The 25,426-nt window shown below is 44.0% G+C and overlaps 1 protein-coding gene and 1 pseudogene across 1 annotated transcript in view; one reads left to right on the top strand and one right to left on the bottom strand.

The window, feature by feature from the left end:
• Nucleotides 1-25,426, top strand: part of MYO7A (myosin VIIA) — a 92,491-nt gene that overhangs the window by 52,478 nt on the left and 14,587 nt on the right. The window contains 3 exon segments of the mRNA XM_089915338.1: nt 21,567-21,737; nt 23,911-24,028; nt 24,784-24,910. Coding sequence (XP_089771464.1) covers nt 21,567-21,737; nt 23,911-24,028; nt 24,784-24,910 — 416 coding nt within the window.
• On the bottom strand, nt 14,297-16,063 carry LOC149748747 (beta-keto L-gulonate decarboxylase pseudogene; annotated as a pseudogene).

Below are 25,426 nucleotides of genomic sequence, written 5' to 3' on the forward strand. Positions count from 1 at the left end.
CCCTGGGTTAAATCCCACTTGATCATGGTGTATGATCCTTTTAATGTGTTGTTGGATTCTCTTTGCTAGTATTTTATTGAGGATTTTTGCAACTATATTCATCAGTGATACTGGTCTGTAATTTTCTTTTTTTGTAGTATCTTTGTCTGGTTTTGGTATCAGGGTGATGGTGACCTCATAGAATGAGTTTGGGAGTGTTCCTTCCTCTGCAATTTTTTGGAAGAGTTTGAGAAGGATGGGTGTTAGCTCTTCTCTAAATGTTTGATAGAATTCTCCTGTGAAGCCATGTGGTCCTGGACTTCTGTTTGTTGGAAGATTTTTTTTTTAACATCTTTATTGGAGTATAATTGCTTTACAAAGGTGTGTTAGTTTCTGCTTTATAACAAAGTGAATCAGTTATACATATACATATGTTCCCATATCTCTTCCCTCTTGTGTCTCCCTCCCTCCCACCCTCCCTATCCCACCCCTCCAGGCAGTCACAAAGCACCGAGCTGATCTCCCTGTGCTATGCGGCTGCTTCCCACTAGCTATCTACCTTACGTTTGGTAGTGTATATATGTCCATGCCTCTCTTTCGCTTTGTCATACCTTACCCTTCCCCCTCCCCATATCCTCAAGTCCATTCTTTAGTAGGTCTAGTAGGACACAGTCTTTATTCCTGTCTTACCCCTAGGTTCTTCATGACAGGTTTTTTTCCTTAAATTCCATATATATGTGTTAGCATACGGTATTTGTCTCTCTCTTTCTGACTTACCTCACTCTGTATGACAGACTCTAGGTCTATCCACCTCATTACAAATAGCTCAATCTAGGTTTTTTTTATGGCCGAGTAATATTCCATTGTATATATGTGCCACATCTTCTTTATCCATTCATCCGATAATGGACACTTAGGTTGCTTCCATGTCCTGGCTATTGTAAATAGAGCTGCAATGAACATTTTGGTACATGACACTTTTTGAATTATGGTTTTCTCAGGGTATATGCCCAGAGTGGGATCGCTGGGTCATATGGTAGTTCTATTTGTAGTTTTTTAAGGAACCTCCATACTGTTCTCCACAGTGGCTGTATCAATTTACATTCCCACCAACAGTTCAAGAGTGTTCCCTTTTCTCCACACCCTCTCCAGCATTTATTGTTTGTAGATTTTTTGATGATGGCCATTCTGACTGGTGTGAGATGATATCTCATTGTAGTTTTGATTTGTATTGCTCTAATGATTAGTGATGTTGAGCATTCTTTCATGTGTTTGTTGGCAGTCTGTATATCTTCTTTGGAGAAATGTCTACTTAGGTCTTCTGCCCATTTTTTGATTGGGTTGTTTGTTTTTTTGTTATTAAGCTGCATGAGCTGCTTATAAATTTTGGAGATTAATCCTTTGTCAGTTGCTTCATTTGCAAATATTTTCTCCCATTCTGAGGGTTGTCTTTTTGTCTTGTTTATGGTTTCCTTTGCTGTGCAAAACCTTTGAAGTTTCATTAGGTCCCCTTTGTTTATTTTTGTTTTTATTTCCATTTTTCTAGGAGGCGAGTAAAAAATGATCTTGCTGTGATTTATGTCATACAGTGTTCTGCCTATGTTTTCCTCTAAGAGTTTGATAGTTTCTGGCCTTACATTTAGGTCTTTAATCCATTTTGAGTTTATTTTTTTGTATGGTGTTAGGGAGTGATCTAATCTCATACTTTTACATGTACCTGTCCAGTTTTCCCAGCACCACTTATTGAAGAGGCTGTCCTTTCTCCACTGTACATTCCCGCCTCCTTTATCAAAGATAAGGTGACCATATGTGCATGGGTTTATCTCTGGGCTTTCTATTCTGTTCCATTGATCTATATTTCTGTTTTTGTGCCAGTACCATACTGTCTTGATTACTGTAGCTTTGTAGTATAGTCTGAAGTCAGGAAGCCTGATTCCTCCAGCTCTGTTTTTCGTTCTCAAGATTGCTTTGGCTATTCGGGGTCTTTTGTGTTTCCATACAAATTGTGAAATTCTTTGTTCTAGTTCTGTGAAAAATGCCAGTGGTAGTTTGATAGGGATTGCATTGAATCTGTAGATTGCTTTGGGTAGTAGAGTCATTTTCACAATGTTGATTCTTCCAATCCACGAACATGGTATATCTCTCCATCTATTTGTATTATCTTTAATTTCTTTCATCAGTGTCTTATAATTTTCTGCATACAGGTCTTTTGTCTCCTTAGGTAGGTTTATTCCTAGATATTTTATTCTTGTTGTTGCAATGGTAAATGGGAGTATTTTCTTGATTTCACTTTCAGATTTTTCATCATTAGTGTATAGGAATGCAAGAGATTTCTGTGCGTTAATTTTGTATCCTGCTACTTTACCAAATTCATTGATTAGCTCTAGTAGTTTTCTGGTAGCATCTTTAGGATTCTCTATGTATAGTATCATGTCACCTGCAAACAGTGACAGCTTTACTTCTTCTTTTCTGATTTGGATTCCTTTTATTTCCTTTTGTTCTCTGATTGCTTTGGCTAAAACTTCCAAAACTATGTTGAATAAGAGTGGTGAGAGTGGGCAACCTTGTCTTGTTCCTGATCTTAGTGGAAATGCTTTCAGTTTTTCACCATTGAGTACAATGTTGGCTGTGGGCTTGTCACATATGGCCTTTATTATGTTGAGGAAAGTTCCCTCTATGCCTACTTTCTGCCGGGTTTTTATCATAAATGGGTGTTGAATTTTGTCAAAAGCTTTCTTTGCATCTATTGAGATAATCATATGGTTTTTCTCCTTCAATTTGTTAATATGGTGTGTCACGTTGATTGATTTGCATATATTGAAGAATCCTTGCATTCCTGGAATAAACCTCACTTGATCATGGTGTATGATCCTTTTAATGTGCTGTTGGATTCTGTTTGCTAGTATTTTGTTGAGGATTTTTGCATCTGTGTTCATCAGTGATATTGGCCTGTAGTTTTCTTTCTTTGTGACATCCTTGTCTGGTTTTGGTATCAGGGTGATGGTGGCCTCGTAGAATGAGTTGGGGAGTGTTCCTCCCTCTGCTATATTTTGGAAGAGTTTGAGAAGGATAGGTGTTAGCTCTTCTCTAAATGTTTGATAGAATTCGCCTGTGAAGCCATCTGGTCCTGGCCTTTTGTTTTTGGGAAGATTTTTAGTCACAGTTTCAATTTCAGTGCTTGTGATTGGTCTGTTCATATTTTCTATTTCTTCCTGATTTAGTCTTGGCAGGTTGTGCATTTCTAAGAATTTGTCCATTTCTTCCAGGTTGTCCATTTTATTGGCATAGAGTTGCTTGTAGTAATCTGTCATGATCTATTGTATTTCTGCAGTGTCAGTTGTTACTTCTCCTTTTTCATTTCTAATTCTATTGATTTGAGTCTTCTCCCTTTTTTTCTTGATGAGTCTGGCTAATGGTTTAACAATTTTGTTTATCTTCTCAAAGAACCAGCTTTTAGTTTTATTGATCTTTGCTATTGTTTCCTTCATTTCTTTTTCATTTATTTCTGATCTGATTTTTATGATTTCTTTCCTTCTGCTAACTTTGGGGTTTTTTTGTTCTTCTTTCTCTAATTGCTTTAGGTGCAAGGTTAGGTTGTTTATTCGAGATGTTTCCTGTTTCTTAAGGTAGGATTGTATTGATATAAACTTCCCTCTTAGAACTGGTTTTGCTGCATCCCATAGAATTTGGGTCGTCGTGTCTCCATTGTCATTTGTTTCTAGGTATTTTTTAATTTCCTGTTTGATTTCTTCAGCGATCACTTTGTCATTAAGTAGTGTATTGTTTAGCCTCCATGTGTTTGTATTTTTTACAGATCTTTTCCTGTAATTGATTTCTAGTCTCATAGCGTTGTGGTCGGAAAAGATACTTGATACAATTTCAATTTTCTTAAATTTACCAAGGCTTGATTTGTGACCCAATATATGATCTATCCTGGAGACTGTTCCATGAGCACTTGAGAGAAATGTGTATTCTGTGGTTTTTGGATGGAATGTCCTATAAATATCAATTAAGTCCATCTTGTTTTATGTATCATTTAAAGCTTGTGTTTCCTTATTTATTTTCATTTTGGATGATCTGTCCATTGGTGAAAGTGGGGTGTTAAAGTCCCCTACTATGAATGTGTTACTGTCGATTTCCCCTTTTATGGCTGTTAGTATTTGCCTTATGTATTGAGGTGCTCCTATGTTGGGTGCATAAATATTTACAATTGTTATATCTTCTTGGATCAATCCGTTGATCATAATGTAGTGTCCTTCTTTGCCTCTTCTAATAGTCTTTATTTTGAAGTCTATTTTGTCTGATATGAGAATTGCTACTCCAGCTTTCTTTGCTTTCCATTTGCATGAAATGTCTTTTTCCATCCCCTTACTTTCAGTCTGTATGTGTCTCTAGGTCTGAAGTGGGTCTCTTGTAGACAGCAAATATATGCGTCTTGTTTTTGTATCCATTCAGCCAATCTGTGTCTTTTGGTGGGAGCATTTAGTCCATTTACATTTAAGGTAATTATCGATATGTATGTTCCTATTCCCATTTTCTTAAATGTTTTGGGTTCGTTATTGTAGGTCTTTTCCTTCTCTTGTGTTTCTTGCTGAGAGACATTCCTTTAGCAGTTGTTGTAGAGCTGGTTTGGTGGTGCTGAACTCTCTCAGCTTTTGCTTGTCTGTAAAGGTTTTAATTTCTCCATCAAATCTGAATGAGATCCTTGCTGGGTAGAGTAATCTTGGTTGCAAGTTTTTCTCCTTCATCACTTTAAATATGTCCTGCCAGTTCCTTCTGGCTTGCAGCGTTTCTGCTGAAAGATCAGCTGTTAACCTTATGGGGATTCCCTTGTGTGTTATTTGTTGTTTTTCCCTTGCTGCTTTTAATATGTTTTCTTTGTATTTAGTTTTTGACAGTTTGATTAATATGTGTCTTGGCATATTTCTCCTTGGATTTATCCTGTATGGAACTCTCTGTGCTTCCTGGACTTGGTTAGCTCTTTCCTTTCCCATATTAGGGAAGTTTTCAACTATAATCTCTTCAAATATTTTCTCAGTCCCTTTCTTTTTCTCTTCTTCTTCTGGGACCCCTATAATTCGAATGTTGGTGTGTTTAATGTTGTCCCAGAGGTCTCTGAGACTGTCCTCAGTTCTTTTCATTCTTTTTTCTGCTCTGCAGTAGTTATTTCCACTATTTTATCTTCCAGGTCACTTATCCGTTCTTTTGCCTCAGTTATTCTGCTATTGATCCCATCTAGAGTATTTTTCATTTCATTTGTTGAGTTGTTCATCATTGTTTGTTTCATCTTTAGTTCTTCTAGGTCCTTGTTAAATGTTTCTTGTATTTTCTCCATTCTATTTCCAAGATTTTGGATCATCTTTACTATCATTATTCTGAATTCTTTTTCAGGTAGACTGCCTATTTCCTCTTCATTTGTTAGGTCTGGTGGGTTTTTATCTTGCTCCTTCATCTGCTGTGTGTTTTTCTGTCTTCTCATTCTGCTTATCTTACTGTGTTTGGGGTCTCCTTTTTGCAGGCTGCAGGTTCGTAGTTCCCGTTGTTTTTGGTGTCTGTCCCCAGTGGCTAAAGTTGGTTCAGTGGGTTCTGTAGGCTTCCTGGTGGAGGGTACTAATGCCTGTGTTCAGGTGGATGAGGCTGGATCTTGTCTTTCTGGTGGGCAAGTCCATGTCTGGTGGTGTGTTTTGAGGTGTCTTTCACCTTATTATGGTTTTAGGCAGCCTCTCTGCTAATGGGTGGGGTTGTGTTCCTGTCTTGCTGGTTGTTTGGCATAGGGTGTCCAGCACTGTAGCTTGCTGGTCGTTGAGTGAAGCTGGGTGCTGGTGTTGAGATGGAAATCTCTGGGAGATTTTCACCATTTGATATTATGTGGAGCTGGGAGGTCTCTTGTGGACCAGTGTCCTGAAGTTGGCTCTCCCACCTCAGAGACACAGCACTATCTCCTGGCTGCAGCACCAAGAGCCTTTCATCCACACGGCTCAGAAGGTAAGTGTGGAGTATGGAGCTGAAAACAGGAATGGTGGGAAGTCTGTGTATCAGTCTCCCACGTGTCCTCCTTCACCCTGAGCAGCCTGGAAATGATTGTTCCTTTACCCTGGGAGATGATTCGGCATCTTTTCTGTGGCTAGTTTGAAAACCTGCTGGTCTTGGAGAGTCTCCTGGAGAGGCAGAGGGCAGCTGCAACACATACAGGGGAGCTCCTTCTACTGCACAAATCCCATGCTGGCGGGCGCCATTGCGGAGGCTCCTCCTGTTGGAAGATTTTTAATCACAGTTTCAATTTCATTACTTGTGATCGGTCTGTTCATATTTTCTGTTTCTTCCAGGTTCAGTCTTGGAAGGTTATACCTCTCTAAGAATTTGCCCATTTCTTCCAGGTTGTCCATTTTATTGGCACAGAGTTGCTTGTAGTAGTCTCTTAGGATGCTTTGTATTTCTGTGGTGTCTGTTGTGACTTCTCCTTTTTCATTTCTAATTTTATTGATTTGACTCCTCTCCCGCTTTTTCTTGATGAGTCTGGCTAATGGTTTATCAATTTTGTTTATCTTCTCAGAGAACCAGCTTTTAGTTTTATTGATCGTTGCTATTGTTTTCTTTGTTTCTGTTTATTTCTGCTCTGATCTTTTAAATTTCTTTCCTTCTCCTAACTTTGGATTTTGTTTGTTCTTCTTTCTCTGATTCCTTTAGGTGTAAGGTTAGATTGTCTATTTGAGATTTTTCTTGTTTCTTGAGGTAAGCTTGTATTGCTATAAACTTCCTGCTTAGAACTGCTTTTGCTGCATCCCATAGGTTTTGGATCATTGTGTTTTCATTGTCATTTGTCTCTAGGCATTTTTTGATTTCCTCTTTGATTTCTTCAGTGATCTCTTGGTTATTTAGTAATGTATTGTTTAGCCTCCATGTGTTTTTTTACGTATTTTTCCCTGTAATTGATTTCTAATCTCATAGTGTTGTGGTCAGAAAAGATGCTTGATATGATTTCAATTTTCTTAAAATTACGAGGCTTGATTTGTGACCCACGATGTGATCTATCCTGGAGAATGTTCCATGTGCACTTGAGAAGAAAGTGTATTCTGTTCTTTTTGGATGGAATGTCCTATAAATATCAATTAAATCGATCTGGTCTATTGTGTCATTTAAAGGTTCTGTTTCCTTATGAATTTTCTGTTTGGATGATCTGTCCATTGGTGTAAGTGAGGTGTTAAAGTCCCCCACTATTACTGTGTTACTGTCGATTTCCTCTTTTATAGCTGTTAGCAGTTGCTGTATGTATTGAGGTGCTCCTGTGTTGGGTGCATATATATTTATAATTGTTACATCTTCTTCTTGGATTGATCCCTTGATCATTATGTAGTGTTCTTCCTTGTCTCTTGTAACATTCTTTATTTTAAAGTCTATTTAATCTGATATGAGTATTGCTACTCCAGCTTTCTTTTGATTTCCATTTGCATGGAATATCTTTTTCCATCTCCTCACTTTCAGTCTGAATGTGTCCCTAGGTCTGAAGTGGGTCTCTTGTAGACAGCATATATATGGGTCTTGTTTTTGTATCCATTCAGTGAGCCTGTGTCTTTTGGTTGGAGCATTTAATCCATTCATGTTTAAAGTAATTATCAATATATATGTTACTATTACCATTTTATTAATTGTTATGGGTTTGTTTTTGTAGGTCCTTTTCTTCTCTTGTGTTTCCCACTTAGAGAAGTTCCTTTAGCATTGGTTGGAGAGCTGGTTTGGTGGTGCTGAATTCTCTTAGCTTTTGCTTGCCTGTAAAGCTTTTGATTTCTCCATCAAATCTGAATGAGGTCCTTGCTTGGAGAATAATCTTGGTTGTAGGTTCTTCCCTTTCATCACTTTAAATATATCATACCACTCCCTTCTGGGTTGTAGAGTTTCTGCTGAGAAATCAGCTGTTAACCTTATAGGAGTTTCCATGTATGTTATTTGTCATTTTTCCCTTGTTGCTTTCAATACTTTCTTTAATTTTTGTCTTTTTGATTACTATGTGTATTGGCGTGTTTCTCCTTGGGTTTATCCTGCCTGGAACTTCCTGTGCTTCCTGGCCTTGGGTGGCTATTTCCTTTCCCATGTTAGAGAAGTTTTCAACTGTAATGACTTCAGATATTTTCTCGGGTCCTTTCTTTCTCTCTCTCTTCTCCTTCTGGGACCTCTATAATGTGAATGTTGTTGCGTTTAATGTTGTCCCAGATGTCTCTTAGGCTGTCTTCGTTTTTTTTCATTCTTTCTTCTTTATTCTGTTCCGCAGCAGTGAGTTCCACCATTCTGTCTTCCAGGTCACTTATCCGTTCTTCTGCCTCAGTTATTCTGCTATTGATTCCCTCTAGTGTATTTTTCATTTCAGTTATTGTATTGTTCATCTGTTTGTTTGTTCTTTAATTATTCTAGGTGTTTGTTAAACATTTCTTGCATCTTCTCGATCTTAGCCTCCATTCTTTTTCTGTGGTCCTGGATCATCTTCACTGTAATTATTCTGAATTCTTTCTCCGGAAGGCTGCCTATCTCCATTTAGTTGTTTTTCTGGGGTTTTATCTTGTTCCTTCATCTGGTACACAGCCCTCTGCCTTTTCATCTTGTCTAACTTTCTGTGAATGTGGTTTTTGTTCCACAGGCTGCAGGATTGTAGTCCTTCTTGCTTCTGCTGTCTGCCCTCTGGTGGATGAGGCTATCTAAGAGGCTTGTGCAAGTTTCCTGATGGGAGGGACTGGTGGTGGGTAGAGCTGGGCGTTGCTCTGGTGGGAAGAGCTCAGTAAAACTTTAATCCACTTGTCTGCTGATGGGTGGGGCTGGGTTCCCTCCCTGTTGGTTGTTTGACCTGAGGTGACCCAACACTGGAGCCTACCCAAGCTCTTTGACGGGGCTAATATCAGACTCTGGGAGGGCTCACGCCAAGGAGTATTTCCCAGAACTCCTGCTGCCAGTGTCCTTGTCCTCATAGTGAGACACAGCCACCCCCTGCTTCTGCAGGAGATCCTCCAACACTAGCAGGTAGGGCTGATTCAGTCTCCCATGGGGTCACTGCTCCTTCCCCTGGGTTCCGATGTGCACACTACTTTGTGTGTGGCTTCCAAGAGTGGAGTCTCTGTTTCCCCCAGTCCTGCCAAAGTCCTGCAATCAAATCCCGCTAGCCTGCAAAGTCTGATTCTCTAGGAATTCCTCCTCCCGTTGCCGGACCCCCAGGTTGGGAAGCCTGACGTGGGGCTCAGAACCTTCACTCCACTGGGTGGACTTCTGTGGTATAAGTGTTCTCCAGTTTGTGAGTCACCCCCAGCAGTTATGGGATTTGATTTTACTGTGATTGCACCCTCCTAGTGTCTCACTGCAGTTTCTCCTTTGTCTTTGGATGTGGGGTATCTTTTTTGGTGAGTTCCAGTGTCTTCCTCTTGATGATTGTTCAGCAGTTAGTTGTGATTCTGGTGCTCTGTCAAGAGGGAGTGAGCACACGTCCTTCTACTCTGCCATCTTCAAGATTGTACCTTCCTAAGAATTTGTCCATTTCTTCCATGTTGTCCATTTTGTTGGCATACAGTTGCTTGTAGTAGTCTCTTATGATCCTTTGTATTTCTGTGGTGTCAGTTGTAACTTCTTTTTCATTTCTAATTTTATTGATTTGAGCCTTCTCCATTTTTTTCTTGGTGAGTCTGGCTAAAGGTTTATCAATTTTGTTTATCTTTTCATAGAACCAGCTTTTTGTTTCATTGATATTTTCTATTGTTTTCGTTGTCTCTATTTCATTTATTTCTGCTCTGACCTTTATGATTTCTTTCCTTCTACTAACTTTAGGTTTTGTTTGTTCTTTCTCTAGTTGCTTTAGGTATAAGGTTAGGTTGTTTACTTGAGATTTTTCTTGTTTCCTGAGGTAAAATTGTATTGCTATACAATCTTAGAACAGTTTTTGCTGCATAGGTTTGGATTGTCGTGGTTTTGTTGTCGTTTGTCTCTAGGTATTTTTTAAAAATCTTTTTGGCTGTGCTGCGTGGCATGTGGGATCTTAGTTACCCGACCAGGGATTGAACTCACCAACCCCTGTGGTAGAAGCATGGAATCTTAAGCACTGGACCACCAGAGAAGTCTCTAAGTATTTTTAAATTTCCTCTTGATTTCTTCAGTGATCCATTGGTTGTTTAGTAACATATTGTTTAGTCTCCATGTGTTTTTGTTTCTTACCGTTTTTTTTTCTTGTAATTGATTTCTAATCTCGTAGCATTGTAGTTGGAAAAGATGCTTGAGATGATTTCAATTTTCTTAAATTTAGTGAGGTTTGATTTGTGGTACAAGATGTGATCTACCCTGGAGAATGTTCCATGTGCACTTGAGATGAATGTGTATTCTGCTGCTTTCAATGGAATGTCCTATAGATACCAATTAAGTCTATCTGGTCTAATGTGTCATTTAAGGCTTGTGTTTCCTTATTAATTTTCTGTCTGGATGATCTGTCCATTGTGGGTTGTTAAAGTCCCCCACTATTACTGTGTTACTGTTGATTTCTCCTTTTATGGCTGTTAGCATTTGCTTTATATATTGAGGTGCTCCTGTGTTGGGTGCATATATATATACAATTGTTATATCTTCTTCTTGGATTGCTCCCTTGATCATTATGTAGTGTTCTTCCTTGTTTCTTGTAACAGTCTTTATTTTAAAGTCTATTTTGTCTGATATAGGTATTGCTATTCCAGTTTTCTTTTGATTTTCATTTGCATGGAATATCTTTTTCCATCCCCTCACTTTCAGTCTGTATGTGTCCCTAGATCTGAAGTGGGTCTCTTGTAGACAGCATGTATACAGATCTTGTTTTTGTATCCATTCAGCCCATCTATGTCTTTTGGTTGGAGCATTTAATCCATTTATATTTAAAGTAATCATCAATATGTATGTTCCTAGTGCCATTTTCTTAATTGTTTTGGGTTTGTAGGTCTTTTTTCTTCCCTTCCTCTTTTGTTCTCTTGTGGTTTGATCACCATCTTTAGTGTTGTGTTTGGGCTGCTTTTTCTTTTGTGTGTGTGTATCTATTGTAGTTTTGGGTTTGCATTTCCCGTGAGGTTTTGATTTAGCAGTGTATATATGTACCAGGTTGTTTTAAGTTGCTGGTCTCTTTCCACCTAGAGAAATTCCTTTAACATTTGTTGTAAAGCTGGTTTGGTGGTGCTGAATTCTCTTAGCTTTTGCTTGTCTGTAAAGCTTTTGAGTTCTCTGTTGAATCTGAATGAGAGCTCTGCTGTGTATTCTTTTTCTTTTTTTAATAAATTTATTTATTTTATTTATGTATTTTTGGTTGCATTGGGTCTTCATTGCTGTGCCTGGGCTTTCTCTAGTTGCGGTGAGCGGGGGCTACTCTTCATTGCAGTGTGCAGGTTTCTTATTGCGGTGGCTTCTCTTGTTGTGGAGCATGGACTCTAGGCATGCGGGCTTCAGTAGTTGTGGCACACAGGCTCAGTACTTGTGGCTCATGGGCTTAGTTGCTCCGAGGCATGTGAGATCTTCCCAGACCAGGGCTTGAACCTGTGTCCCCTGCATTGGTAGGCAGATTCTTAACCACTTCACCACCAGGGAAGTCCCTGGGTAGAGTATTCTTGGTTGTAGTTTCTTCCCTTTCATCACTTTAAATATATCATGCTACTCCCTTCTGGCCTACAGAGTTTCTGCTGAAAATTCAGCTGATAACCTTATGGGGATTCCCTGGTATGTTGTTTGTTGTTTTTCCCTTGTTGCTTTTAATATTTTTCTTGTCTTTAATTTTTGTCATTTCGATTAATATGTGTCTCAGCATGTTCCTCCTTGGGTTTATCCTGCATGGGATTCTCTGTGCTTCCTGGACTTCAGTGAGTTTTTCCTTTCTCATGTTAGGCAAGTTTTCAGCAATAACATCTTCAAATATTTTCTCAGGCTCTTTCTCTTCTCCTTCTGGGACCCGTATAATTTGAATGTTCACGTGTTTAATATTGTCCCGGAGGTTTCTGAGGCTGTCCTCATTTCTTTTTATTCTTTTTTCTTTATTATGTTCTGTGGCAGTGATTTCCACCACTCTGTCTTCCAGCTCACTTATCCTTTCTTCTGCCTCATTTATTCTGCTGTCGATTCCTTCTAGAGTATTTTTCATTTCAGTTATTGTATTGTTCATCTCTATTTGTTCTTTAAATCTTCTAGCTCCTTGGGTTTTTTAAGTAACTAATTAAATAAATAAATAAATTTTAAAAATTTATTCATTAATTCATTCGTTTATTTATTTATTTATTTATTTCTGTGTTGGATCTTTGTTGCTGCTTGTAGGCTTTCTCTAGTTGCGGTGAGCCGGGGCTACTCTTCATTGCAGTGCGCAGCTTCTCATTGCGGTGGCTTCTCTTGTTGTAGAGCACAGGCTTTAGGCTCGTGGACTTCAGTAGTTGTGGCACGCAGGCTCAGTAGTTTCACCTTGCAGGCTCTAGAGTGCAGGCTCAGTAGTTGTGGCGCATGGGCTTAGCTGTTCCATGGCATGTAGGATCTTCCTGGACCTGTGATTGAATCTGTGTCCCCTGCATTGGCAGGTGGATTCTTAACTGCTGTGCCACCAGCAAAGTCCATAGCTCCTTGTTAAACATTTCTTGTACCTTCTCGATCTGTGCCTCCACTCTTTTTTTTTGAGATTTTGGATCATCTTTACTATCATTACTCTGAATTCTTTTTCAGGTAGATTGCCTATCTCCTCATCATTTAGTTGTTCTTGTGGATTTTATCTTGTTCCTTCATTTGCAACATATTTCTCTGTCAACTAATTTTGTCTGACTTTCTGTGTTTGGGGTCTCCTTTCCACCAGCTGCAGGATCATAATTCCTGTTGTTTCTGGTGTCTGCTCCCTGGTGGATGAGGTTGGTCCAGCGACTTGTGTAGGCTTCCTGCTGGGAGGGACTGGTGCCTGCCCTCTTGTAGGTGGAGCTGTGTCTTGTCCCTCTGATGGGCAGGGCCGTGTCAAGGGGTGTGTTTTGAGGTGGCTGTGAGCTCAGTATGACTTCAGGCAGCCTGTCTTCTGATGGATGGGGCTGTGTCCTTATCTTGGGCGTTGTTTGGACTGAGACTTTCCAGCTCTCAAGCCGGGTCTTGGTGCTGAAATGTGCACCTCTGGAAGATCTCACTCTGATCAGTATTCCCTGGGCCTTCAGTGTCCTAGCCTTCACAGTGAGTGATAGTTGACCTTCGCCTCCCCAGGAGACCCTCTAAGACCCCTAGGTAGGTATAATCCAGGTTTCTATCAGGTACTGCTTTGTGCTGGGTCCCAGTGCACGTGAGACCTTGTGTGCACCCTCCAAGAGTGGAGTCTCCATTTCCTCCAGCCCTGTGGAGCTCCTGCCCTCAAGCCCTGCTGACCTTTGGGGTTAAATGCTCTGGGGGTTCTTCTGCCCAATGCCAGACTCTCACACTGTCTTGGAGGGCTATTTTATGTGGGAATGTCCATGTGTAGCCTGCGTGGGTTTAATATTCTTTGGTGCGAGGGTTGTTTTTAGTATAGATATCTGCCACTTCTTTCCTCAGTGTATTCTGGCCATTAGCCCCTTTATAGGAGGTATGACTGATGTTGTGGTGACCATAGCCTGTACTGGAAATTGAGTAGAGCATCCCCTTTGCTCTGTGGTTGTCACTGCCCTGTCAGAGATGGGCTCTACTCCCTAGTTGTTGGAGTAGAGGCCCCCAGATCTTCTTCTTAGCTGTGGTTCTGATCTGCACTGTGAGGTAGGCAGGATTGGAGCACTCCCACTGGGAAGGAAGCCACTGAGTATTCTTCCTCTGGAGCTGTTCACCTGTGGGGATGCTCTGTTGTGTCACCTTTCACCTGTTGTGCGAGCTCTCAGATTACACCATCATTGGCGCTGCTCTCAGCCCCACCTTAAATGTGGGTATGCCAGCAATCGGGCCTGGTGTCTCTCATATGTTGTTTTCACCAGGCCACCAGCATAGATCTACTGAAGTCAGGTCCTAGGATTGCAGTAATCATGGATCTGGACCTGCTGTGGATGCTATGGGGGCAGGTCCAACTCTAGGCCAGCCCAACCCTCATGTGTATGTGCCCACAAAGTCTACAGCTGCTAAAGCTAGACCTGCCTTGGCTGCAGGAGCACTTATTGTCCATTCAGATGTTCTGTAGGTGCTAACTGTACAAGGCCAGTCACGGGTGTGTCAATTCAGGGTTTGTGCAGCTGTGAAGAGAGATTTCAGCTTTTCTTCCTTAGTTGCATGTCCCCTGGGGCTCAGCTGTCATTTCAGCCCCACCTGTGTGTGGGCCACCCACAGGGGTCTGCTCCTGAGGCTGCCCTGGAGCACATGAGTCTGCCCTGGTGCACATGAGTCTGCCCTGGTGGCGATGGGCACATGGGGGTGCCAGCAGTCACGGGCACAGGAGAGCTGGCCCCAGCGGGGGCCCTTCTTAGTGCCCAGGGAGGCAGGGGCTGGCACATGGGGAGAGAGGCTGCAATGGCAGCTTCGCCCCTTACGCATCACTTAACTATGGCTCTTTGCTTCTGTGGCAGTCCAAGTTTCCTCCACAAGCATTCCCGGTTGCGGATTTCCTCACTTCCACCCCCTCAGGCTGTCTCCTCACAGCCAGCAGAAGTCCTCTCCTGGGTCTGCTCTCCAAACCGCATGTTCCAGCACTCAGCCTCTGCACACCAGTGGACACCTGTCTCAGGCTGGGGCGCACAGGGCTGTGGCACAGACCATCTGTGTAGGTTTCACTCTGTCCTGCTTGGCTGTTGGCACTCTCTTCCAATAGCCCGTGAATTCCCTTCTGTCCCAATTCATGTCCCTGTCTATGAGGGGGCTTCCCCGGATGTGGGACCCTCTCCTCTCCTTTAGCTCCCCACGACCCAGGGGTGCCGTTCCCATCCCGCTTCCTCTCCTTTTCTTTTTCCCTTTTTCTTTCTTTCATCCTACCTGGTTACACGGGGATCTTTCTTGTCCTTTTAGGTATCCAAGGTCCTCTGCTAGTGTTCAGCTGGTGCTCTGTGAGAATTGTTCCATTTGTAGATGTATTCTTGATGCGTTTGTGGGGAGAGATGAATTCCACGTCCTCCTACTCCTCTGCCATCTTGCTGACCCCTTTGGATTTTATATTACTATCTATCAATGAGTTAATCAATCAATTAACCTTAATTATTTCTTCTTCTAAATGAGTATCAGTTGATTTAATCTTGCCCAAAAGAATGGGTCTCTTTTGGTTGGTCAATGCAATACAGAAACTCTGCAGGTAAGAAGTATCCAAGTCATTCCACTATATCTGGGGTGGTGTCATAATAGTAATGTCCACCTTTTCCATGATGACTGAAACACCGAGGGTGCTCCAACCTCAAATCAAACCCTGGGTCTCTGAAGACAAAAACCAGCAGACAGACCAGAGGAGCCTTCATCTTGTAAAAATGCAACAATTTGTTCACGTCTTCATCAGAGTTCAATGGGCAGGAAGACAATTCTGTGGGTATAATGTGAGTCTTCACTTTTCTCTTCTGAATCACGAAAGTACCCCCCATCCCCACAGGCTTATCTCCATAATCATTTTCAAGAGTCTGTCTCATACAAGTCACAAAGTTAAGTTTTCCAGTTCTTCTTTTGGCTTTCATCTCAGTGACCTTTCCAGGTTGGTCCCCACTGACAAAAAGATTAGCCAGTAATGCACACCCCAAATCATGATATTCTCACTGTATTTCTCTAGTAGGCACCCACCATCTTTAGGGTTAACACGAGCAAATTAACTTCAATACACAGGAGGTTTGTGTTCACTTTCTGTTTGAACAACTGACATAAACTCAGAATTGAATCCAAGAGTCTGAAATGGGCCTGCTCCTGCTCTAAGAATAAAAGCTCTGGGAAGTTGGATTTCTTTTGCAATCTTATTTAGGTTATAAACTTTTTTTTTAATTTACAAGAGGCAATAAGTAAGGCATACCTCCTACTTCTGCAATTCTAGTTTTCCCACAGATGCCTTTTACAGGAAAGGTAAATGGTCCTTAGTCAAATCAGGGCACTCAGCTACAGAGACCTGGACATCAGCAAAGTTATCCTTTAGCACCTTCTGCAGAACTCCAACGAGCTCCTCTAGACTTGAAAGATGAAAAGAATACTCAGCACAAGCCATCTTCCTTAGGTGTGAATGAAACAAGAGGGAAGGGGGCAGGGCACAACCTTGAATGGTGGTTTTTATTCTTCAATTTGTTAATGTGGTGTATCACACTGATTGATTTGCAGATACTGAAAAATCCTTGCATCCCTGGGATCAATCCCACTTGATCGTGGTGTATGATCCTTTTACTGTTGGATTTGGATTGCTAGTATTTTGTTGAGGATTTTTGCATCTGTGTTCATCAGTGATATTGGACTTTCTGTGTGGTATTTTTTGAATAGTTTCAGAAAGATAGGTGTTAACTCTTCTCTAAATGTTTGATAGAATTCACTGTGAAGCTATCAGGTCCTGGACTTTTGTTTGTTGGGAGTTGTTAAATCACAGTTTCAATTTCAGTACTTGTGATTGGTCTGTTCATATTTTCTGCTTCTTCCTGGTTCAGTTTTGGGAGACTGTACTTTTCTAAGAATTTGTCCATTTCCTCTAGGTTGTCCATTTTATCAGCATATAGTTGCTTGTAGTCGTCTCTTATGATCCTTTGTATTTCTGTGGTATTGCTGTAACTTCTTTTTCATTTCTAATTTTATTGAGGCCTCTCCCTTTTTTCCTTGATGAGTCTGGCTAATGGTTTATCAATTTTTTATCTTCTCAAAGAAACATCTTTTTGTTTCATTGATCTTTTCTATTATTTTTTTCATCTCTATTTCATTTATTTCTGCTCTGATCTTTATAATTTCTTTCCTTCTACTAACTTTAGGTTTTATTTGTTCTTCTTTCTCTAGTTGCTTTAGGTGTTAGTTTAGGTTGTTTATTTGAGATTTTTCTTGTTTCTGGAGGTAAGATTGTGTTGCTTTAAACTTCTCTCTTAGAAAAGTTTTTGCTGCATCCCATAGGTTTTGGATCATGTTTTCATTTTCATTTGTCTCTAGGAATTTTTTGATTTCCTCTTTGATTTCTTCAGTGATCCATTGGTTATTTAGTAGCATATTGTTTAGCCTCCACGTGTTTGTGTTTTTTACAGTTTTCTTCCTTGTAATTGATTTCTAATCTCATAGCATTGTGGTCAGAAAAGATGCTTGATATGATTTCAGTTTTCTTAAACTTATCACGGCTTTATGGCGCAGCATGTGATCTATCCCGGAGAATGTGCCATGGACACTTGAGATGAATATGTATTCTGCTGCTTTTGGTTGGAATGCTATATAAATATCAATTAAGTCCACCTGGTCTGATGTATCATTTAAGGCCTGTGTTTCCTTATTGATTTTCTGTCTGGATGATCTGTCCATTGATATAAGTGGGGTGTTAAAGTCCTGCACTATTATTGTGTTACTGTTGGTTCCTCCTTTTATGGCTGTTAGCATTTGCCTTATATATTGAAGTGCTCCTATGTTAGGTGCATATATATTTACAATTGTTTTATCTTCTTCTTGGATTGCTCCCTTGATCATTAGTGTCCACCTTTGTCTCTTGTAACTGTCTGTCTTTCTTTTACAGTCTATTTTGTCTGATATGGATATTGCTACTCCGCCTTTCTTTCGATTTCCATTTGCATGGAATATCTTTTTCCATCCCCTCACTTTCAGTCTGTATGTGTCCCTAGATCTGAAGGGGGTCTCTTGTTGACAGCATATATATGGGTCTTGTTTTTGTATCCATTCAGCTAGTGTATGTCTTTTGGTTCGTTTGCATTTAAGGTAATTTGATTCATTTGCATTTAAGGTAATTACTGATATGTATGTTCTTATTGATGTTTTGTTAATTGTTTGGGGATTGTTTTATAGTTCTCTCTTCTTCCCTTCCTCTTTTTTTCTCTTTTGATTTGATGACTAGTGTTGTGTTTGGATTCTTTTTTGTGGGTATCTCTATTGTAGAGTTTTGGTTTGTGGTTACCATGAGGTTTTGATATAGCTGTCTATATATATACAAGATTGTTTTAAGTTGTTGGTCTCTTAATTTCAAATGTGTTTCCAACATCCTGCATTTGTACCCTCTTCTCACCATTGCTGTGTGTGGATGGTTTCCCACCTTTACTGTATGCTTGTCTTTATCAGTGAGCTCTTCCATTTGTAATTTTCTTACTTCTAGTTGTGGGCTTTTCTTCTCTACCTAGAGAAGTTCCTTTAGCATTTGTTGTAAAGTTGGTTTGGTGGTGCTGAATTCTCTTAGCTTTTGCGTGTCTGTAAAGCTTTTGATTTCTCCATCGAATCTGAATGAGATCCTTGCTGGGTAGAGTAACCTTGGTTGTAGTTTTTTCCCTTTCATCATTTTAAATATATCGTGCCACTCCCTTCTGGTCTGCTGACGACTCAGCTGATAACGTTATGGGGATTCCCTTGTATGTTATTTGTTGCTTTTCCCTTGCTGCTTTTAATATTTTCTTTTTGTCAGTTTGATTAATATGTATGTCAGTGTGTTCCTCCTTGGGTTTATCCTGTATGGGATTCTCTGCACTTCTTGGATTGGGTGACTGTTTCCTTTCCCATGTTAGAGAAGTTTTCAGCTATTATCTCTTCAAATGTTTTCTCAGGTCCTTTCTCTCTCTCTTCTCCTTCTGGGACCCCTGTAATGTGATTGTTGGTGCATTTAACGTTGTCCCAGAGGTCTCTTAAACTGTTCTTTTTCTTTTCTTTTTTTAAATAAATTAATTTTATTTATTTATTTTTGGCTGTGTTGGGTCTTCGTTGCTGTGCGCAGGCTTTTCTCTGGTTGCGGTGAGCAGGGGTTACTCTTCGTTGTGGTGCTCGGGCTTCTCATTGTGGTGGTTTCTCTTGTGGAGCATGGGCTCTAGGCACACAGGCTTCAGTAGTTGTGGCACATGGGCTTAGTTGCTCCCTGGCATGTGGCATCTTCCTGGACCAGGGCTCAAACCCATGTCCACTGCATTGGCAGGTGGATTTTTTTTTTTTTTTTTTTTGCGGTACACAGGCCTCTCACTGTTGTGGCCTCTCCCGTTGCGAAGCACAGGCTCCGGACGCGCAGGCTCTGCAACCATGGCTCAGGGGCCTAGCCACTCTGCGGCATGTGGGATCTTCCCGGACTGGGGCACAAACCCACATCCCATGCATCGGCAGGCAGACTCTCAACCACTGTGCCACAAGGGGAGCCCAGGCAGGTGGATTCTTAACCACTGTGCCACCAGGGAAGCCCTGTCCTCATTTCTTTTCTCTTTATTCTGTTCTGTGGCAGTGATTTCCACCACTCTGTCTTCCAGCTCACTTACCCTTTCTTCTGCCTCATTTATTCTGCTATTGATTCCCTGTAGAGTATTTTTCATTTATGTTTTTGTCTTGTTCACTTCTGTTTTTGTTCTTTAGTTCTTCTAGGTCTTTGTTAAACATTTCTTTTACCTTCTCAATCTTTGCCTCCATTCTTTTTCTGACATCTTGGATCATCTTTACCATCATTACTCTGAATTCTTTTTCAGGTAGATTGCCTATCTCCACTTCACTTAGTTGTTCTTCTGGGGTTTTATCTTGTTCCTTCATCTAGAACATATTCCTCTGCTGTCTCATTTTGTCTAACTTTCTGTGTTTATGGTGCCACAGCCTGCAGAATTTTAGTTCCTCTTGCTTCTGGTGTCTGCCACCTGATGCATGAGGCTGGTCTAAGAGGCTTCCTGGTGGGAGGGCCTGGTTCCTGCCCACTGGTAGGTGGAGCTGGGTGTTGTCCCTCTGGTGATCAGGGCCATGTCCAGGGGTGTGTTTACAGGCAGCTGTGGGCTCAGGAAGACTTTAAGCATCCTGTCTGCTGATGATCGGGGCTGTGTCCCTGGCCTTCTGGTTGTTCAGCCTGAGATGTCCCAGCATTAGAGCCTTCGAGCTGTTGGGTCGGCCAGGTCTTAGTGTCAAAATGGCAGCCTCCGGGACAGCTCATGCCAATGAGTACCCTGTACCTCCACCACAAGCGTCTTTGTTTCCACAGTGAGCCACAACCACCCCCCGTCTCCCCAGGAGACCCTCTAAGACATGCAGGTAGGTCTGGCCCAGGCTCCTGTGGAGTCACTACTTTGCCCTGGGTCCCAGTGCATGTGAAATCTTGTGTGTGCCCTCCAAGACTGCAGTCTCTCTCTCCCCCAGTCCTGTGGAGTTCCTGTGATCAAACCCAGCTGGCCTTCAAAGCCAAATGCTCCAGGGGCTCCTCTTCCCGTTGCCAGACCCCCAGACTGGGGAGCCTGACATGGGGCTCAGAACTCTCACTCCTTTGAGAGAACTTCTGCGATACGATTATTTTCCAGTTTGTGGGTTGCCCACCTGGCTGGCATGGGATTTGATTGTATTGAGAATGCACCCCTCCTACTGTCTTGTTGTGACGGCTTCTCTGTCTTTGGAAGTAGAATATCCTTTTTGTTAGGTTCCAGTCCTTTATGTTGAGGTTGTTCAGCGTTAGTTGTGATTTTGGTGTTTTTGTGAGAGGAAGTGAGCTCAGGTCCTTCCACTCCACCACCTTGTCTGTGCATCTTGCTGTATTGTTAGTTAGTCTAGAAACTCTGCTCTAAAGGAGTAAGAGATCCACTCGTTTAGACCACAGTTTACAAACGTGTATGCTTTTATCTCCTGAGGACAGGATTGATGTGGTTGCTTTGTTTTTGATGGTGATGATGGTTTTCATGACACTTATGGTTCTGTTGGTTATTATGATGGAGGAATAAGGATGGAGATGATGGAAACGAGGGATGATGGTGGAGGTAGTGATGGTGTAGGTGGTGGTGGAGGTAGTGGTGGTGTAGGTGGTGCTGCTGATGGTGGTGTTGGTGTTGGTAATGGTGGTGATGATAACAGTGGTGGTTTTGGTGTTGGTGAGCTGATATTCAAGCAGAATGTGTTAGTACAGCCATATCAGTTGCTAAAATTCCAAAATACTTTGAACTCGTTGGAAAACATCTACTGCCTTCAAGGTGCCCAAGACCCTTTCCCTATTGCCCCTGCTGCCATAGCCCTGGGGAGCCCCAGGCAGGCATCACTGGGGCTGCCATGTACCAGCCTCAGACAGAAAAGGGGCAAATGCTCAGTGCCCATCTGGCTCTCTGCAGCCTCTGCATTATGGCTCACTGGTTGTTCAATGCCTTGACTGTCCCCAGGGTGTGTAGTGATGGTGATGGAGGTAGTGATGCACCCCGTTCCTCTGATAGTCTCCAGCGGTACCCAGGTCCCCCATTCTCCAGGGCAGCCCTTTCTCATCAGGCTGAGAAGGTAGTGGCTGACCCATTACCAATGGGCTGGCTGGTCCCTCTGGGTCAGCTCATGTGCCCCTGGGCAGAGTCCAGCTCTGTGCTGGTGCTGAGGAAACCCAGGAGCAGGTGAGTGTGGCCCTGCCTTTGCAGTGCTCATGGCTCCACCAAGCAGACAGGAGGAGGTCCTGGTGAGTCAGGGAGAGCACAGGGTCCCAATGGCAAGGGTCTGAAAGCTACAGGATGCAGGGCCTGGGGGCTTTGGTGGCCCGGAATGGCTTCCCAGAGCATGGGTGAATGAGATCTCCCCACACCTAGGAGGATGACTTGGCCGAGCTGGCCTCCCAGCAGTACTTTGTGGACTACGGCTCCGAGATGATCCTGGAGCGCCTCCTGAACCTCGTGCCCACCTACATCCCTGACCGCGAGATCACACCCCTGAGGACGCTGGAGAAGTGGGCCCAGTTGGCCATTGCTGCCCACAAGAAGGTCAGAGGGCTGGGGTTTTGAAGGAGGGGCTTTCTGATGACCTGGCTGGAAGGTAAGGACCTGAGAAATCAAAGAGGTCACAGCTCTTACCTGACATCTGTCTGTCCATGGGGCTGGGAGGACAGGATGGCACCCTTGACCTCCTGGCTCCCAGCAGCCTTTCTCCACCATGGATATCAGTTCACTTGTGTTTTCTGCCCTCTACTCTGCACTGGGCGCCAGGGACACAGAGATGGATCAAATCTAGCCCCATGGCCTCATGAGGGAAACCATGGGTTCATGGGCACTGGGGGGTCCCAGCTCCTGGCCTCCCACCAACGCTTATTAGTGCTGCAGCTCAGGAGAGCTGGTGCATGCTGGAGGAGCTTCTAGGAAGTGCACTTCCTTTCCCCTAAAAGAGCTCTGGCCCAACTTCCTGTCTGGGAATTTGAGGTACTGGCCCCCTCTGCCTCTTGTTTAAGGCCCCAGGCCCATAACCAGCTCTGAGTAGCTCCCTTCTAGGCTAAGAGACCCGCCCCAAGTAGAGCAGGGGTACCCTGGTGGGGGTGGGGGACCCTGGCTGCTGGAGGGGACCCATGGGCCTCCCCATCTCCAGGCCCTGGTTGTATAAGAGCAGAATCCTCTTTGCACACAAGTTGCCAAGGGCTCCAAGATCAGTGTGTCTCAACCCCTACGCCACGTGGCCTCTTCCCTAACCCAGGAGCCCCATGTGTCTCCCCCTGAGCTCTTTGCCTCCCCTTGAGCTGCCCACAAGTCTCCACCTGTACCTGAATGCTCCCTGCACCCCCTGTGCTTCTAGGCCTGGCTCACCCCCGAGGACCTCCCTGTCCTCAGCCCCCTCCAGAAGAGATGCATGTACTCCCTCCCCCACTCTTTCTGTTCTTGGCCACCTCCTCTCCCTCACCCCTCACACTTGGTTAGCTGCTGAAGCCCATCCATTCCACCTGCCAACAGCTCCAGCCTCCATCCCCACCTCCACTCCTCTGCCTTCCCTGGGTCCTCGGTGTGCACTGCCAATGTGCATGTGGCACCTGACATGTTCTGGGTTGGGTGCCATCACTCATGAATTCCCTTTGTTTTGGGTGCTTGCCATGTGCCGGGGCACTGCACCAGGCCCTGGAGACACAGCTGCGAGTACAACAGATGTGCCCTCTGCCCTCTCAGAGCCCATGACCGAGCTCGTGTGTCTCCCCGCTGGACTGTAGTGCCCTGGCCTGTGCATTCCAGAGCCCTGGCCCCGGCCTCTTGTAGAGTGGACAGGTCCAAATTAGCATGATTATTAGGGTCAGAGGAGTAAAAACATTTTATTTTGAAATTTCAAACTTACGAAAAAGTTGCAAGTTAAAAAGCTAGGCCTGCTGTGTACAGTATACACTTCACCTAGACTCACCAGATGTTAACGGCCCTCTTCGTGCATGGAAATGTGACAGCACAGGGGCTGGCACACACACATGTCTTCATCTATGTTTGTGTTCATAGATGATAAAAACCATGAGTTCATTCTGATCCCTCCAATTCTACTCCAATACCACCAAGTTCTTATTAAAGCTCGGCAGAATATTTTTAGATAATAAAACATCCGTGCATTAATTTCTTGCCAGGAGCACTGCATTATTCCCCCATCTGCTTGCCCACTCCAGGCTCCAACCCTTCTCTACCCTGCAATCTTCCTAACTCCCAAGTTTACCTGTCAGTTTCCACTAAGAGACCAGCCTCACAGTGGTGGCCTCGCCCATGGTTCTCTGTGACCTGGCTCCTACTCACCGGTTTCCCACTCCCTCTTCTTGGTCAGGCCTGGCACCCCCCCGGCCCCATCCTTAGCCACTCATGTTCCTGTTCCCAAAACTCCTTCCCTGATCCCTGCCCTTGTGCCTTGCACATGCGCCGGCTGGGATTGTGGGCTTTCTTGTCACTCTGCTGAATCGGGAGCTCCCTGAGGGGGGACCCATGTTCCTCTAGCAAGTGCTCACTGCTGTTGATGGAATCGGAGGTGGAATCGGAGGAAGATGGAGTGACGGGGAGGCTGTGGGCTGGGGGGGTGGGGTGAGGCCATGGTGTACACGAGGACACGGTGGCCTGGGGCCCACTTCTGACTTGCAGACAGGGACATTTGATTTCCAGATAGAGCTTGTGCCAAGTCTTTTGTCCCCTGTCCCTCTCTGTGCCCCTCCAGGGGATTTATGCCCAGAGGAGAACTGATGCCCAGAAGGTCAAAGAGGATGTGGTCAACTATGCCCGCTTCAAGTGGCCCTTGCTCTTCTCCAGGTTTTACGAAGCCTACAAGTTCTCAGGTACCCCTCAGCCCACCTGCCTCCCGTCCCTCCCCCGATGGCTCTGGTCCGTGGCAGAGGGAGGGGGATGGCCTGAGCCAGACTCCCCAGTCAGCCAGCCTCCTGCCCGCAGGGCTGCTTGGCCTCCAAGTCAATGTGCCGAGTGGGTCCTGCCTCCCTGCAGCCCAGTAGGGCTCCGTGGCACATAGTAGGTTCTCAGCAACACACTGGGTCAAACAATTGACTGAGTATTGTGATCATTAAAGCACCTACTATGTACAGAAGAGGGTGGCCCAGAGCACAGGCTGGGCCGAACCCGTGAAGCTGAGAGTAGATGCAGCCGACAAACCTGTACTGGCCACTTGCTGAGCCAACCTCAGGCCACTGGTACCAGGCACCTGCTCCGTGCCAGGCCCTGTGCTGGTGGTGGCTTCACAGAACCACCAAATATCAGGTTCGAGGGAACGTTGGGGCTCAGTTCGTCTGACTCCTCCCCATATCCCACCATACCGCACGGCAGGGACTTGTCCCAAGCTGCACAGGCCAGTGGCAGGAATGCGGCTCCAACCCAGTTCCTTAATCCAACACTCTCTTCCCACCGCACCTGGCGTTTCGGCTTGTAGGGAGGTTGTGTTCTCCGAGCCTCAGTTTCCCCATCTGTAAAATGGACATCAACATACCCCACCCTGGCCACCCCCCTGGTGGTTATGAGGATCGAGAAGGGCTGGGTTCGGCAGCGGGCAGGTGCCCTCTCAGCGCCTCTGTCTCTGCCCCAGGCCCCAGCCTCCCCAAGAATGACGTCATTGTGGCCGTCAACTGGACGGGCGTCTACTTTGTGGATGAGCAGGAGCAGGTGCTTCTGGAGCTGTCCTTCCCCGAGATCATGGCCGTGTCCAGCAGTAGGTTAGTCCATCCCCCACTCCCCGCGTTAGTGCAGGGCGGGGACTTGTCCAAAGCCGCATGAAGACCAGTGGCAGGGATGGGACTCAAACCCAGGGTCCTGATTCAGCACCTTCTGAAGTGAGGAGGGGCAGATGGAGACACAGGCAGACACACGGGGAAGGAGAGAGCTCCCGGGGCTTTTCTGCGGGTCATGGCGGCCTTTGAAGGAAACCTAACAGAGGACATCACCAAGGTGCAGAGACACGCAGTGGCCTGTCCTGGTCACATGTGACTGAGCAGGGCTGCACCCTGCAGACCCCTCAGGCACCTTCCTCCCTATAGGGTGTGGGGGGGGGGCGGGTATTTACAGCACATTCGTGGCTGTTCTGAGATGGGCAGGGGTGGTTAGGACAGTCAGGGACAGTCGAGCGTGTACAAAAAGCTGGCCTGAGATTCAGGGCTCCGTGTGGGACTCACCTCCATGGCCTCATCTCTAAAATGGAGGTCTTAACTTTCCATCAGTACAGTGGTGAGGAA

The sequence above is a fragment of the Delphinapterus leucas genome, chromosome 7 (assembly GCF_059928025.1).
Source record: "Delphinapterus leucas isolate spDelLeu-1000000601 "Yukka" chromosome 7, BTC_Dleu_Yukka2, whole genome shotgun sequence".
Classification (NCBI taxonomy): domain Eukaryota; kingdom Metazoa; phylum Chordata; class Mammalia; order Artiodactyla; family Monodontidae; genus Delphinapterus; species Delphinapterus leucas.